This window comes from Eurosta solidaginis, chromosome 4 (assembly GCF_040869045.1).
Source record: "Eurosta solidaginis isolate ZX-2024a chromosome 4, ASM4086904v1, whole genome shotgun sequence".
Classification (NCBI taxonomy): domain Eukaryota; kingdom Metazoa; phylum Arthropoda; class Insecta; order Diptera; family Tephritidae; genus Eurosta; species Eurosta solidaginis.
Genome location: NC_090322.1, coordinates 246,532,732 through 246,548,553, shown reverse-complemented (window position 1 = coordinate 246,548,553; position 15,822 = coordinate 246,532,732). Strand labels below are relative to the sequence as shown.

At 38.4% G+C, this 15,822-nt stretch overlaps 1 protein-coding gene across 14 annotated transcripts in view; it reads right to left on the bottom strand.

Annotated features, from left to right (window-relative positions):
• Window positions 1-15,822, bottom strand: part of sd (TEA domain transcription factor 1 homolog scalloped) — a 486,093-nt gene that overhangs the window by 243,141 nt on the left and 227,130 nt on the right. Inside the window, exon 4 of one of the 14 annotated variants that reach the window (XM_067785471.1) lies at window positions 15,137-15,236. The exons of the other annotated variants lie outside the window; for them this stretch is intronic. Within the exon in view, the coding sequence (XP_067641572.1) occupies window positions 15,137-15,167 (31 nt within the window). The 5' untranslated portion in view covers window positions 15,168-15,236. The remainder of the gene's footprint in view (window positions 1-15,136; window positions 15,237-15,822) is intronic. 14 annotated transcript variants of the gene reach the window in all.

Here is a 15,822-nt window from a genome sequence, read left to right as displayed (position 1 = left end):
GAGGGGGACAAACAGCCCAATGGTGCTGCGAGTCCTACAGATAAACCTCCAACACAGTAAAGTGGCGTCGAGCGAACTCCTCCTAACCCTTGAGGAGGGTTCGTTTGACGTGGCGCTGATCCAGGAGCCGTGGCTCTCATCGGGAGGAAAGGTTTCTGGACTTAGCGCGCGCGGGTTTGGCGTTTACTACGCACAAACGGAAGGACGGGTGCGAGCTGTAGTAATGGTAAGGAAACAGCTGCATTCATATATGCTGCCTATTTACACCACCGAGGATCTCGTAGCGGTGGCCGTTGAGCAAAAGAATAAGCAGGCATTTATCCTGGCGTCCTGCTACATGGCCCATGCTGCGGAGGTTCCACCGATGGAGTGCAAAATGCTAGTACTGGAGGAAGGGCGCAAAGGGCGGTTGGTCATAGGCGCAGATGCAAATGCGCACCACAATGCGTGGGGAGGAGCAGATACGAACGAGAGAGGCGAATCTCTATTTTGTTACATCCTGCAAACCAATTTGCAGATAGCCAACAGGGAAAATGTTCCTACATACATTGGTCCAACATCCAGCAATGTTCTGGATATTACATTGAGCTCCGAGCGTGATATATCAAGGTATGATTGGATGGTTCTCGATAGACCATCCTTCTCCGACCATGCGTATATAAGCTTCAGCATCCCACTAAAGAGGGTAGAGAAGGGAGGAACCTTTAGAAACCCTAGGGCAACGAATTGGACTAAATTCCAGAAACATGTAGAAACGAAACTGGGACAACCCAAAGAGGTTGCTAATGTAGAGGAATTGGAGGAGTCGAATGAATTCCTAACAAGGACGCTTATGACTGCGTATAACAAAGCTTGCCCTCTAAGAAGATTCAGAGGAAAAGCAAAGCCGCCATGGTGGAGCCATGAGCTGAGTCTTCTAAGAAGACAGGTAAAAGAAATGTTTAAACTCGCAAAGACCGCGGAAAGCGGAGGATCTACAAGCGTGAAATTACCAGGGCGAAGAGAAACTCATGGAAAAGTTTCTGTACGGACATAGAGTGCGCCAGTGAAACAGCACGGTTGAAAAAAGTCCTAGCAAAGGGAAACATAGTCCAGGGACTAATAAAGAAAGAGAACGGGGAATGGTCACGTGATAGTGAGGAATCCCTTGAGGTGCTTCTCGATACACATTTCCCATCGGGAGACGGTTTAGAAGAACCAGCAGACATCACTCACACTTCGATCACGGAGCTAGTGGTGCCGGGCTTGGTGACCGATACCAAGATCGAGTGGGCAGTGAAGACGTTTCCTAAGTTTAAATCGCCGGGCCCAGATGGTATATTCCCGGCCATGCTACAAGTCTCAAGTAGGGCGGTCGTGGAATGGCTTAACATAATATTCGATGGGTGCATAAGACTGAATCATGTACCGCACTCTTGGAGAACTGCTCGTGTAGCTTTTCTACCAAAGGCGGGGAAGATCGGTCACGTGTATCCCAAAGACTATAGACCCATTAGCTTAACATCATTTCTGCTCAAAACCTTTGAGAGGCTGATAGATGTGTACATAAAGTCCAACGTGGATGAAAAGCTGCTCTCCACAACACAGCATGCGTACACCAAAGGCAAGTCGGTAGACACCGCATTGCATAGGGTGGTAATAAGCATAGAGAAATCCCTGGAATATAAGGAGTATGCTCTAGGAGTCTTCTTGGACATTGCCGGGGCTTTCAATAATGTTGCAAAATGGGCGATTATGGATGGTCTTAATTACATTAAAGTACATCCTGCCTTAATCAGATCGGCTGCATGTTAAATTGCAGAAAGATTACATCACAATGGGGATTGTACGAGGCCACGAAATCAGTGGACAGGGGCACGCCGCAGGGAGGGGTGCTATCACCCCTGCTGTGGACACTGGTCATCAACCAACTGCTCAGGCAATTCGATGAGGGACCCGTAAAACTTACGGCTTACGCAGATGACGTTGCAATTGTCACAAGTGGAAAATGCCTTCCAACGATTAGTTCTTTGATGGATCGGGCGCTTCGGGATATTCATACCTGGGCATCTAATGTCGGGCTGAAAGTCAATGCGGAGAAGACGGATATGGTCTTGTTTACAAAGAGGTACAAGGTCCCAAATTGGACCAGGGCTAAGTTAGGAGCGGTGACCTTACAGGAGAAACCTTGCACAAAATATCTAGGAATCATCCTAGACAGTAAGCTGTCATGGAAGCTCAACGTGGAGGAGAGGGTCAAGAAGGCCTCAACGGCACTCTATGCATGTAAAAGAATGCTGGGGTGTACGTGGGGCCTATCGCCCTCTCTTTCTCATTGGGTTTTTACAGCGATTGTAAGCCCTATTCTATACTATGGAGTTCTTGTTTGGTGGAAAGCCACACAAAAAACAACATACCTCAAAAAATTAGAGGGGGTATGCAGACTATCGATGCTTTGCATTACGGGAGCCCTGAAAACAACCCCGACGGCTGCACTGTATGCCATTCTGCACATTCCACCTGTAGACCTGGTAGCAAAGAACAAAGCGTTAATGACCGCAACCAGGCTCGATGCTTCGGGGCAGCTTGAGCGCCGACCATGTGGTCATAGTAGTATAGCGTCCTCAGTCACAAGACGAACAGACTACATGATTCCCTACCTGCACTTTGAGGGAGATCTTAAGGCCACAATAGAGGTGGACGGTTGGCGCAAGGGTGCGCAAATGGCGGACGAGGCGATACATGTGTACACCGATGGTTCCAAAATAGTGGAAGGAGTAGGGTCTGCGGTATACTGCGCTGATCCAGAATTAAGCAGATCCTACAGGCTGCCGGATTACTGTAGCGTTTTCCAAGCGGAAATATTAGCCGTAACCAAAGCAGTAGAAACCCTGAAAGAGAATAGCTTAAGCTGCAACCGTGTTAACTTTTATATTGACAGTCAAGCAGCAATTAAGGCAATAATCTCGCATAGCACAGCATCTAAATGCGTGTTAGAGTGTAAGCAGTCTCTGGAGAGAATCGGGACAGGGAGAAGCATACATCTATATTGGGTCCCAGGGCATATGGGAATAGATGGGAATGAAAAAGCGGACGAATTAGCTAAAAAGGGCGCATCCCTTGAAGCTTGCTCCGTAGACGTCCCAATTAGATTGGGCGAGATTAAGCGAAGGCGAGAGGTGCACGAGATCGACCAAGCAGAAAAGGCGTGGGTTCAAGCGCGGGGCTGTAAAGTGTCGAAGATTATGTGTAGGTCTTATAACCTTAGACTAACACAGTTGCTTCTATCATTAAAAAGAGAGGACTGTAGACTCATGACGGGTATTCTGACTGGACACTGCCTTCTGGCGTCACATGCCTTTAAATTAGGCTTGGTCAGTGATAGCAGGTGTAGGAAGTGCGGGTTGGAGGAGGAAACGATCGAGCACGTTCTGTGCTCGTGCCCTGCACTTGCCAGGCTATGACTCCAGCTATTAAGAGTGATACAGCTGTCAGATCTAGAAGCAGCAAGTAGCTTAAGTCCTAGGAAGCTTCTAGTATTTGCCAAGAGGACGGAGTTATTTTATAACATAGGTCCTGGTTTTTGATAGGGTTTTTCAGTTTGGTCGTTAAAACAAACTTCTGGTAACACTACGGACTCAATCAGTCTATGTGAGGTCCTCATGGACCGACCAGTTCAACCTACCTACCTACTTCTAATGCCATAAGTCGAACAAAAATTTACCAATCCTTGTGAAATTTGGTAGGGGCGTATGACGATAACTGTTTTCTGTGAAAAAGGGGCGAAATCGGTTTGAAGCCACGCCCAGTTTTTATACACAGTCGACTGTCTGTCCTTCCGCTCGGCCGTTAACACGATAACTTGAGCAAAAATCGATATATCTTTACTAAACGTTCACGTACTTAGCTGAACACACTTTATCTTGCTATAAAAAATCGCCGAAATCCTACTATGACGAAAATTACGAAAAATGAAAAAAATGCCATAATTCTATATAAAATATGAAAAAAGAGATGAAACATGGTAATGGGATTGGTTTATTGACGCAAAATATAACTTTGGAAAAAACTTTGTAAAATGCTTGTGACACCTACCATATTAAGTAGAAGAAAATGAAAAAGTTCTGCAGGGCGAAATCAAAAGCCCTTGGAATCTTGGCAGGAATACTCTTCGTAGCATTACATATATAAATAAATTAGCGATATCCGACAGATTATGTTCTGGGCCACCATGGTCCACATTTTAGTCGATATCTTGAAAACGCCTTCACATGTACAACTACAACAACCCCTTTTAAAACCCTCATTAACACCTTTCATTTGACACCCATATTGTACACACAGATTATAGAGTCAACCCTGGTCCACTTTTATGGCGATATCTCGAAAAGGCGTCCACCTATAGAACTAAGGCCCACTCCCTTTTAAAATACTCATTAACACCTTTCATTTGATTCCCATATCATACAAACACTTTTAGAGTCACCCGGGGTCCACCTTTATGGCGATATCCCGAAATGGTCCACCTATAGATCTATGGCCTACTCCCTTTTAAAATACTCTTTAATACCTTCCATTTGAAACCCATGTCATACAAACACATTCTAGGGTCACCCTAGGTTCATTTTCCTACATGGTGATTTTCCCTTATTTTGTCTCCAAAGCTCTCAGCTGAGTATGTAATGTTCGGTTACACCCGAACTTAGCCTTCCTTACTTGTTCTTTGTGCTATTAATATTTTTCTTTGTTTATCTAACATCGTGGAAGTTAAAAAAAAGTAGATAATGTTTGTTACTATAAGTAATTGTACAACAAAGTTAGCAACGTAATTATTTTTTTTATGGATCAATTATCGGCTCGTTTTTATTGGATTTTAATAGCCATTTATGTCAAAATTATTGTTTTCGTATTATTGTTTAATTTATTGAGCTTTTAATTCCTCGTATTGTTAGTTTGACCAAAGTTATAAGGAAATTCATAAATAACCAAATAAGAAAGTCTAAGTTCGGGTGAAGCCGAACATTACATACCCAGCTGTGCACTTGAAACTCTGTTGTTGTTTGCTTTGTGTGGTTAATAGAGTGATAAGGCTACGCAATAAAACAAATATGATTCCATTCTGAACTCATTTTCGTTCCCAAGAAGCAGAAAGGATACAGAGGCTACTACTAATGAGCTTGAGCGGGAAAAAAATGCAATTTTCCTCCAGATTTAGGGATTTCCCTACAAAAACTGTTTATTTTAAAACAAAAGATACAACAGAACATTCGCTCATTTCAGAGCAAACCGGCGTAGCAATGAAAAAAATGTGTATGCCAAATTTCGTTCGGATTGGGAGATTCTTTTCGACTTATGGCATTAAAAGTATTTTGGAGAGAGGAACAAAAAAGGGGGCAGGTCACATCCATTTTCAAAATTGGTTTAAATTTTGTTCTTAGCTCAACCATACCACTACTGAGGTAGAATATCAGTCAAATTTTGTTAAATACCTTTAGACCTTTAGGAAAAGTGGGCGTGGTCCTTAACAGATTTTGGTTATCTTTACACAGTTTATATAATTTGGCAGTGATAGTGTTTATACCAAATCTCAATGTAATATCTTTATCGGCTTTTGATTTACGGCTTGTTAAACTTCCAAGTTTTCTTTCTCTTAATGTGGGTGATGCCACGCCCATATTCCCTAGATTTTTGTAAGTTATGTTTTACGTCGTAAAATCAATCCACCTACCAAATTTTATTAACTCAGCGGTATTCGGTTTTGAATTATCTAACACATTATCTTAAGAATGTTGCAGCCCCACGATTGATGGATCATATGCAACTCCTTATTGGAATATTTACAGTCGATTCGGCGAGTGCTGCACTCTCCTTTGCCAACTCATGCGCCTTTTTGTTACTTTCTTTTCCTTTATTACAGTTGTATAGTAAGGCCTGTGCAAAGTTACCATCCTAGCAAGTTCGTCTGCATCCCGCTACTCATGTGAGGTACACACGCGAGATTGGCTTCAGATAATATTAGGTCAGAATGGAGACCATGAGAGCCAAGAGATTTGATAGACGCATGGCTGTCGCCAAAAAAAATTTTTCTTGAAAATAAAATGTTTTCTATCTAAGACGCGGAGAGTAGAAGAATAGAACCCTCCTCCAAACCTACCGTTTTACTTAAATCCATGATTTTATATGGAAATGATGCAGCCAGCAGTGACACTCCGATTAGATTTACCCCAGTCATTCCTGCTGTCCGCAAATTTTGTTGTTGCACGGTGGTCTATGCTGTGTGGAATAACCCAATAATTGTTTAGTATGCTAGTTTAGTATGCTAAAGTGTTCAATGGTTTTAGTATTAAACTGTACGTCTTTCTTAAATGCTGGAGTTGACGCTGCTCGGTGCTCTGCTAAATCCAAGGGGGAGATATCGAGAATGATCTAAAGAGCTTTGCTTGAAGTTGTCCTTAGAGCAGCACTTATTCTGATCATACCAGTAAATTTAGGTTTGACATATTGCTCAGGCTCAGGCTATCGTACGACTACCCTCTACAGCATTATGGATCGCGGTATAAGTCCCTTTTCATATCTTTGGAGTTTACCAATGACTATTTTCACCGTTTTAAATGTAATGTACGCGTTCTTCTGACAATGAATGACGTTATCTTTCCAGTTTAGCTTTTTGTACAAAACTACGCCTAGGAATTTTGGGCTTATTGGTCATACCAAGGTGCACAATATTTAATTCTGTTATTTTCCACGGTGATATCTTGTGCCGTTTTTATCGAAATTGCCGCTGAGTCTCCATTGGGGGGAGCTCGGTCATCAGCTTATTCCACAAACTTCCCTGCTCCCAACTTATATCTCTTAATAGCTAATTTATAAGTTTACCGTAAGTTTTCTTAGAAGCGGGGAAAGAATATCATACTAAGGTGCGCCCCTTCTGATATAGCGTAATATATCAGACATCTCCAACGATGAAAGTTTTTTTCTTGCCTTGAGTATATGATCAATTAGTCCCATTAGCGAGTTATTTACACCCAAATTCGTTAGGGCGTTGCTAATTGCGCTTGGGCTTAGATTATTGAATATTGAACTTAACAATGCTCACGTCCGCATAAATATCCTATAATAACTTATAAATAAATAAATCTAAGGCGCGATAACCTCCGAAGAGATTTCAGGCCGAGCTTCGCTTCCAATTTGCGTCATACCCCTTTTAATTTTTCCTTCAAATTGGCAGAACAGCACCCACGTGTTTTGAGTTGACTCTGAACGGCAATTGCAAGGCAGATGAGTTTTCACTGAGAAGCTTTTCATTACAGAAATACACTCAGAGTGCTTGCCAAACACTGCCGAGGGACGACCCCACTTAGAAAAATTTTCTTTTAATTGAAAAACTTGTTCCACAAATTGAATCACAGGCCCTCAGTTGTGGAATAGGTTTGTTTATTATTATTCCTGGTGCTCAGAATTTGTTCTTCACATCCCCTTAAATATGTATCAAAAATTGTGGAATTGTATCATGTATCTGATGCATTGCACCAAAGAGTCAGAACATGATGTAGCAAAGTATTTATGCTTGGAAAAGAATAGTAATGGAATTCAAGGTGGAGTTGCCTTGCAACCGGTTGTCATTATCCTTAAAATGGTGGGAGCTTAGGTAGACTCCATATCATAACAAGATAAGACCATGAGATTGAAACGCCTGATTACAAGCTACTTTGGTACCAATTATTCGGCTACGAAGCGTTAAGTTTTGCCACACGGATCCCAAAGTTGGGCCCTTTGATCATGCAATTAGATCCATGTTTGACACCGTCGGGTTGAATCTTCCCTTGTCATGTACTCACGTTAACGCATATTGAATAGCATCTGGTGCTGCCAAGTAACATCCATACATACTCGTACTTTCTATATATGGAGTTCTGTTTCCTACAATAACAACTCGTAAGAACTTTCTAATTCAAATGTGACCATTACCTGAAGCAAAATAAAAAGTGCATAGCTCCAGATGCAAAGGCAGTCAAAGTTTCCTGCTATAATAGAAAATCATATTTACCATCATATTTACTACCACTGTATGCAGATAAGTGAAGGTGGTCATAATGTTTTACCCCCGTTGAACATGTGAAAATCATTCAAATGCAGCACCATTCTAAACTACATTAAACGCCTGCATTTCCGTGTTTAGTACGATTATGTTAAGCTAAGCTGGCTATGCTGCAGATAAATGTATGAGTGTATGCCAGTGTTACTTGCTTCAAATGCTCACCTTTCAACCAATCGTATTTAAAAGAAAGCAATGGTCAAGTTTAAAAATTCATTTATCTTTAACGAGCAATAGCTGCGAGCAACGCGCTTAACCCGCGGCTCCTATGCTGTGGCAGTAAACGTAAAAAGAGTGTGTTGTAAATTCGTGCGCGCGTGTGTGTTTCTGCTTTGTTTTAAATTATTTAATTTTTTGCTTGATTTTTATTCCCAATTTTATTCTTATTTTTGGTTTTCATTATAATTTTCGATTTTATATTTATTTTTATTTCTTTTTAATTTTTTTTTAATTAATTTTATTTTATTTTCTTCAGTTCCTTTTATTTTTTTTTATTTTTTTACAATTAATGACTTCTTGCTGACATTTCGTATTCTGTCGTTGTCTATTTGTCTTCACCACATGCAGTGATTGCCTTTCACCTGTTGCTGTTGCTTGTTTGATGATAAACTGAGTCAAGGTTCAGTATGTTTGTAGGCATTGCTTGAATATCGTTTAAGAGCAAGTTTGTGTCTTAAGTCTTTTGTGTTGATTACATTTGCTGATAGCAAACGATTATTGAACCAATTTTAGATGAATTTAAATAAGACTAATGAAAAAATCAATAAGTAAATGCAAATTATGCAGAATGCAGCAGAATGTTGATTTCGAAATTGGTCTTATACGGAGATTGCTTGGTAAAAGTGGTATTCTTCTTCTTGTAGCGATAATAATATTCTTAAACGATTTTTGGAATGGTAACGATATCGATAGGTTTTTGCCTGACATTGATCCGGTAAGTTCCGGAGATGAGCACCTTTAAGCTACCAGCCCGACCATTTCGGCAAGGAATATGACGACCCAGCAACTTCTAGATCTCCCTCCCTTTCATTCCGTGATGGTACAAAATATTTTGAAAAATCCTTTCTAAACAAGAAATAATATTCATATTTTTCTTAATAATATTTATATTATTCATTACTTTGCCCTTATAACTACTTTTACCTTAAGATATAATTTGCATTTCCCAAATTACAAAAATCTTAAATTAACATTTGTAATATTTGAATTTTTTATTATTATTTTATATATGGAAATATATGCAAGTATATATGTATGTGAATAAGTACTCATAAGTCTTCATTATGTAACGAAATATAATATGAAACGGAGCAAAAACAAAAGCTCAACTTAGACTCAGTTTTTCAGTAGTCGGTTAAGCTAAGCTTAAACTAAGTTTGTTTTAACTCTAGTCAAATTTGAACTCCAATTAAACTGCAGAGCAATTTTCAGTCACGGTTTAAGGCCGCCTTTTTGTACGGCAACATTGATTTTAACTTAGCTTTTATTATCTTGGGCTGTATGTTTGTATGTATGTACGTACAACCCTGCAAAAAATCGTGCGATTGATCTCGAAAGAGAGTGGCCCATAATTGATCTTTTTTGTCTGCATTGGTATCAGTCAGTTTGAAATCTACGTAATTTTTTTGAATGAGATATATATTCGTTTGCCAGTTTAATTTTGCGTTTAAAATGTACATATCGACGTACCATATGAAAAGTAACACTTTTTTATTCCAAAAGGATTGGTGTTCCCTTGTTCCTACACGGGTACGAAGTTCCTATCGTTCCCGTTCGGATATAAATGGGTACAATTAGTCTCTTCATAGGACATGCTCAAACAAGAGGGAAACAGTTCAACCCATACAAAGAGATCAAAACTGGCATTAGTTGCATACTCCTTTATGACTCATCCCGGATTCATCCTAGACAATGCAGTTATTTTGATGGTGAGGTGACATAAGCTCAAGAGACATAAAGTCAATTGGCCTTGTGACCACTTTAAATGGCCATAAAATTAACTATAACTTTGCACGCGTATCAAGGACCGATGGCAATGCAATAATTTGAGGGTGAGGTGCCAAAATGTCAATTGACCTTATTTAGAATGGCCATAAGGTTAATTGAAACTTTGCACACGTATTAAAGATCAATGGAGTAATTTGATGGTGAGGTTACATAAGCTCAATGGACATAAGCTCAGGGGACATAAAGTCAATGGACCTTATGACCACTTCAAATGGCCATAAAATTAACTGAAACTTTTCACACTCATCAAGGATTACAATGCAATAATTTGATCATGGGGTGAGAGAAGCTCAAAAGACATTGAGTCCTTATGAACACTTCAAATAGCAATAAGTTTAATTGAAACCATGTACAGTGTCAAGGACCGACGCCAATGCAATAACTTGATGATGTGGCGACAAACAGAAATAACATAAAATAAGTTGACCTTATGATGACTTCAAAGGGGTCATGAGGCCAATTTAAATTGGTCAAAAGATTCATTTAAAGTGGCCAAAGGAATATCTGACTTTAGGGCTTTTCAAAATTTGGTGTAGTGACCATTTAGGAAATTTTTGTTTGACCAGGTGACCACTTCGGGAAAAAGACCATAACCATATTTTAACTAAAGTGAGACGAACACAAAAGCAAACAATCTCCACAGGATCAATTTTACATTAATTTGCAAAAGCTTTTGTACTTGATTTCCCATTAGAGTCAAATAGGAATATAGGAAAATAAGCGCTGAGGAATTTTTTATTCCAAATTTTCTTTGGGCGCAGGCATGAATCCGTTAAACAGTCAAGGTCCTTCACGTACAAGCAAATGGCGGATATCTGAACGTACTCGAAAATATTGAAACCTACAAACAAAATACATGAAATTTAAGAATTAAAAATATTGATAAAACTTAAAAAACTACGCTTTTATAGCTAACCAAACCAAAAAGTAGAAAATAATTTTTAATCGCAAAGATTTTATGTTATATTAATAGAAGGTAGAATAATTAACGATAAACAATTTACTCAAATAAAAGTACCTATATTAAAATTTAAGTTATTAACAGAAAAATCAAATTCAAAGTAAAAAGCTTGGGGTGCTTGATATAATAAATATCGCAATCACTGTATTTGCAAATATTTGCAACTATTATGAAAATATAGTAAAACGAAACAATGATTGATATTTTACAGGTATGATAGTTACCAACATGAGCTCTAATGATAGTAAATCCCAGATGCTTGTTGGGTATATTCGATGCTGCATCAAAAACCCGTATGTGTTCGGGCCGTTAGGTTCAGCTTAAACTTCAGTAAAAAAAAATACTGAAAAACTGCAAAATAAGTTTAAGCGTAGTTTAACTTACAAACTGAGTTGAACTACAAAAAAACCGCGCCTTAAGCAGCAACTCAGCCAAAAGGCAAACAAAACTTACATTTATGTCTTAAGTAAAGTGGCGCTCATTTAAATGCAACAAGCAGCTGCGCATGCGTTACATGAAAAACTGCGTTACCAAGCGAACGGTGCACCGCGGTGGTTGGAGTGCGATACCATAAATTTAAGAGGCGTTGCATTAGAGTGGTATACATTTTTTTATTGCTCAAATTTTTTCTATTGCTCGCTTTTTTTCGTTTTATTGGAGTACGAGTAACAGTCAATGGGTTTTCAAAATATTGTTACAAAAACTTTTGTATGCTCGTTTTGGTGCAGCGCTGGTGGTTTGCTGCTGCAATAAAACCAAGTCAAGCGGCTTAAGTTCAACGCTGCATTCTACGAAAAAAAAAAACGGCTCAATTTTACATAAATATACGTATCATACAATGTTATGATTCATAAAAGCAATTGAAAATCACTCTACTGGCAAAAAATTGTTTATGTCTTTATGCGCTTGCGTAATAAAGTTATGTGCGCTTCTGCGCATTTTTTAAAGAATCAAAGAAAATATTACGACTTTGACGCTTGAAAAAAGTGCTTCTTTTGAGAGTAAGGCTCTGTATAATTTGATTAACAGCCTCATAACCTTTGACGCCATCGTGTTCAAAACGATCGTCGTTTGTGTGTTTTTGGCACGGTTAGCAGTACGACAGGCAAAACGATAATCAAAACGTTAACAGCCGACTCCTATCCCAGCATTCTCCATCACGAACAGCTGCTGTGAAAACGAAAACGAAGTGTCAGTGCATATTTGACAATTGCTTTCGTGCATTTGTCGAATAACGTAAGGCTTGACCATTGGCAGACATTATCGCCAACGCAGGTATCGTTCGTAAGGCGTCTCGTTCGTCAAACAAAATGAGGCTGCAAGACAGCTAAAGGAAATTTCACTAACACAAGCTTGAAAATTGGAGTCCGGAAGTAAGGAAGAAAACATAACCTGAACTGTTTCAGTAAATTACACACCAAAATTATAATATTTCGGGAACAGAGTCATCATGGTACTAATTAACAGACTTCATTCAGATCATTTTTGCTGAGTTATTTGCACTGAAAGATTAGGGGCTGATCAAAGACCACTTGTCAAATTGAAAAAAATCTTGAAGGGTTACAACTTTGGCACCCTAGTAACACTAACTTTAGTTTTTTTATCGCAGAAATGAAAGTGCGGGGTGAATCGTGAACAACATGTTGCATCAACACTTTAGAACTTCCTAATGCCTTCGGGAAAAATGTGAAAAGGTGGAGAAATGAGAATTGGAGGAATTTCCAAGCACGAGTATGAAACATTACTTATTTTATAAAGAGCAATATTCCAAAGGAAATAAAGACTAAAGTCTTCAAGATTCTGCAGACATGAGCGAAGGACGACTTGTGACTGGTTTAAATAAAAATTAAAAGTAAACAATGCCCCAGATTCTGGCGAAGACTCACGATAAGAGAATCCACACTCAGCATATTTTCGTCAACTTCAATGTAGCCTTTGAAAGCGCAAAAAGAAGCTGCTTGTATGCTGCTTTGTCTGAATTTAAGTCAATACGGCTCTGCTAAACAAGGTTGAGAAACACCACTAACTAAGTAAGAGTTAGGAAGAACCTTTCCGAGTTAATCGAAGCCAAAACGAAGCTTCAGACAAGGCTGGGGAAGATAGTTCTAGAAGCAGAACTAAACCATGATGGTAAATCTATTATAAACTCGTAAAATTACTGACGAATGCTGATGGTATTGTCACGAATTTTGGGAAATTGCTGATTATTTTGCAGCTTCTGTTAACGTTTGAATCTCTGAATTGTCGAACAAGTAACTCAAATATTCAGTATAACAAAATGTTCTTTATTTAGATTACTTTGGGAGTAGTACGTCACAATTATCGCGTACTTCACTAAAGCATGTTATAATCAAACTGATTGATTATGCTTGCACCGCGCTGCTTTTATACTCTCAGTTAACCTCGTTCACCTGTTTCTCCTAAGGTCTAGACTTTTTACGAACATGCATTCTGGAACAGTTTTATCTTTTACCTGGTTATTTAGCTATATACATGTATATCTGTAGTTTATGTTTTCTTCAAGCTATATGCGTGTGCATGTGCGCGTAACAGCTTCTGCTATTAGCTGATATCGTGATCAGTGCACGGACTTTACCACTTTATTGGTAGATCTACCAACTTTTTGACCCATTTCCATTTTCTACCACTTCTACCACCAAAGCCCAAAAATCTACCAACATTTCAATATGTTCGCATTGAAACCAAATACTGCGATCATTAGGTAAACGTATTTATTTGCCGAGCACACCCAAATAACATTAAGAGGTGACACTAACCAAACTAACGAATTTTGAAAAATTTGTGCACAAATTCAGGCAAGAAATAAATTTGTTTATGAAAAAATATTTTCCTGAGCTATTTTCATCAGTTTTTTGTGAACGAAATGATTTTGAACGAAAATAAAAAAAATTTAAGTAAACGATAACATACCGAAATCGGTTATTTTGTGGCAGTATTTTTGGTTCATTGGACAATTGTTGTGGTAATTAGGCGTAAATTTTCGTCAGTATTTCAAGCTCGAAATACAAGAAAAAACAAGTATCATATAGGAATAAGCTATGTATATATATATTTACATTTTTTTTGTTTTGTTTACATGTTTTTTTAAAAGTGTCATTTCCGTGAATTGTTGTACAATAAATTAGGAATTGTTTTGTACAAATATAAACTGTAGCTACTGTTTTCTTGGAAAAAGAAAATCTACCAACTTCTACCACTATTTTCATTTTTCGTCTACCAAATCTCTTTAAAAGTCCGCGCACTGATCGTGATGTGTGATTGTTTCTCTTTCTTCTTCGCTCTTATCTGCTGACTACATATGTGTATGTGAAATAATCTCTTTGCTTCAACTTGCTGGTTATATGTGTGGAATATTCTTCGTTGCCTTCTTGAATGTGTGTAAATGGCTTACTATATTTGTGTTCATTTACTAGCAGCATAGTGATGTTAGAAATGCTAATATTCGCCACAATATTGATATTATTGGCCTGAAAAAAATGCTGTGAGTTCTGTCTTCTCGGGACTAGATACAGAAGCAAAAAAAAAATGGGTGTTGCGATAAATGATGACAAGACGAACTATCTGCAGCTATCCAAGAAAAAACCTGCGCATTCGCTTCTTGACTGTCACGTTAAACACGAATAGCGTAACTTGTAACGAAACGGCAAAAATCATTTAGGCGATCAAGCGCCAATTAACGATGATGATGAAACAAGACGAGCCGGACGGAATATTTGTTCAGAAAAATGTATCTGTGCAATGCCAACTTTGAGAAAAAGTCCATGTTTATTCTGTGGCATAATTGTTGTTGTGTTGGCCAAGCATTCCGAGTGTATTTCTGGAATGTAAATCTTCTTAGTGAAAACTCATCTGCCTTGCAGATGTCGGTCGGAGTCAGCGTAAAACGTATGGGTCCCGACCTGGATACCTGTCGGAGGTTCTCGCATCTTGCATTCAATTGTTATTGTAGAGTGTTATTAAAATCCTAACATGCATTTTTTTTCTTAGTGCCAGTATGTACAAAGTGTATGTGAGTTTTTGTCAACCCACAAATTTTAAATTAGTCTAGAATTCAATAAGTAGAATTTTCTTACCCAGCAGATGGAAAATGTTTAATTGAGTCATAACTTCTGGTAACAATTGGTACCGAAATTATTCGATATATAAATTTTTTAGCAGTAACTTGATACATACCTGTAAGTAAAAGAAAAAAAATTTATATTTTAATTAGTTTAATGTTGTCGAGTTATATTTTTCATACAATTGAGGTGGTTTCTTCATTTCCTACATTGCTAAAGGTTTGCGCCTGAATCAAAAACTTGTTTATACTACCTATACATACATACTAGGGCGGATCGATTTAAAAATCGCTCATTGCTCTGTGAAAATCATATTTTAGGGATCAAAATAAGAAACTTTGCCGAAGGAACCATACCTCTAAAATGAATTCTGATGTCCTCCCCTTTGAGTCGAACTTTTGGGTAGGGGCAATTTCAATTCTACCTGCTGTGTCTTGTGGTGGCTTAAAAAAAACAACACAAGCAATTTTACGATCTGCAATTGTGTCAGAGTGATACCTTCATTTTTTAAAACGGTTGAATAAAAAACCCACATAACTATGTTTACGAGATGCAAATGCATCACAGTGATGCCTTGGTTTTAAAAGGGGGTTGTAAAAACGCTAATTTCTAATAATTTTTTTTACTTTCTTTTCTATTACTAAGTTAAATTCATTTTTTCATTTACATATGTTTTGACTAAATAAATTTCTAAAGAGAAA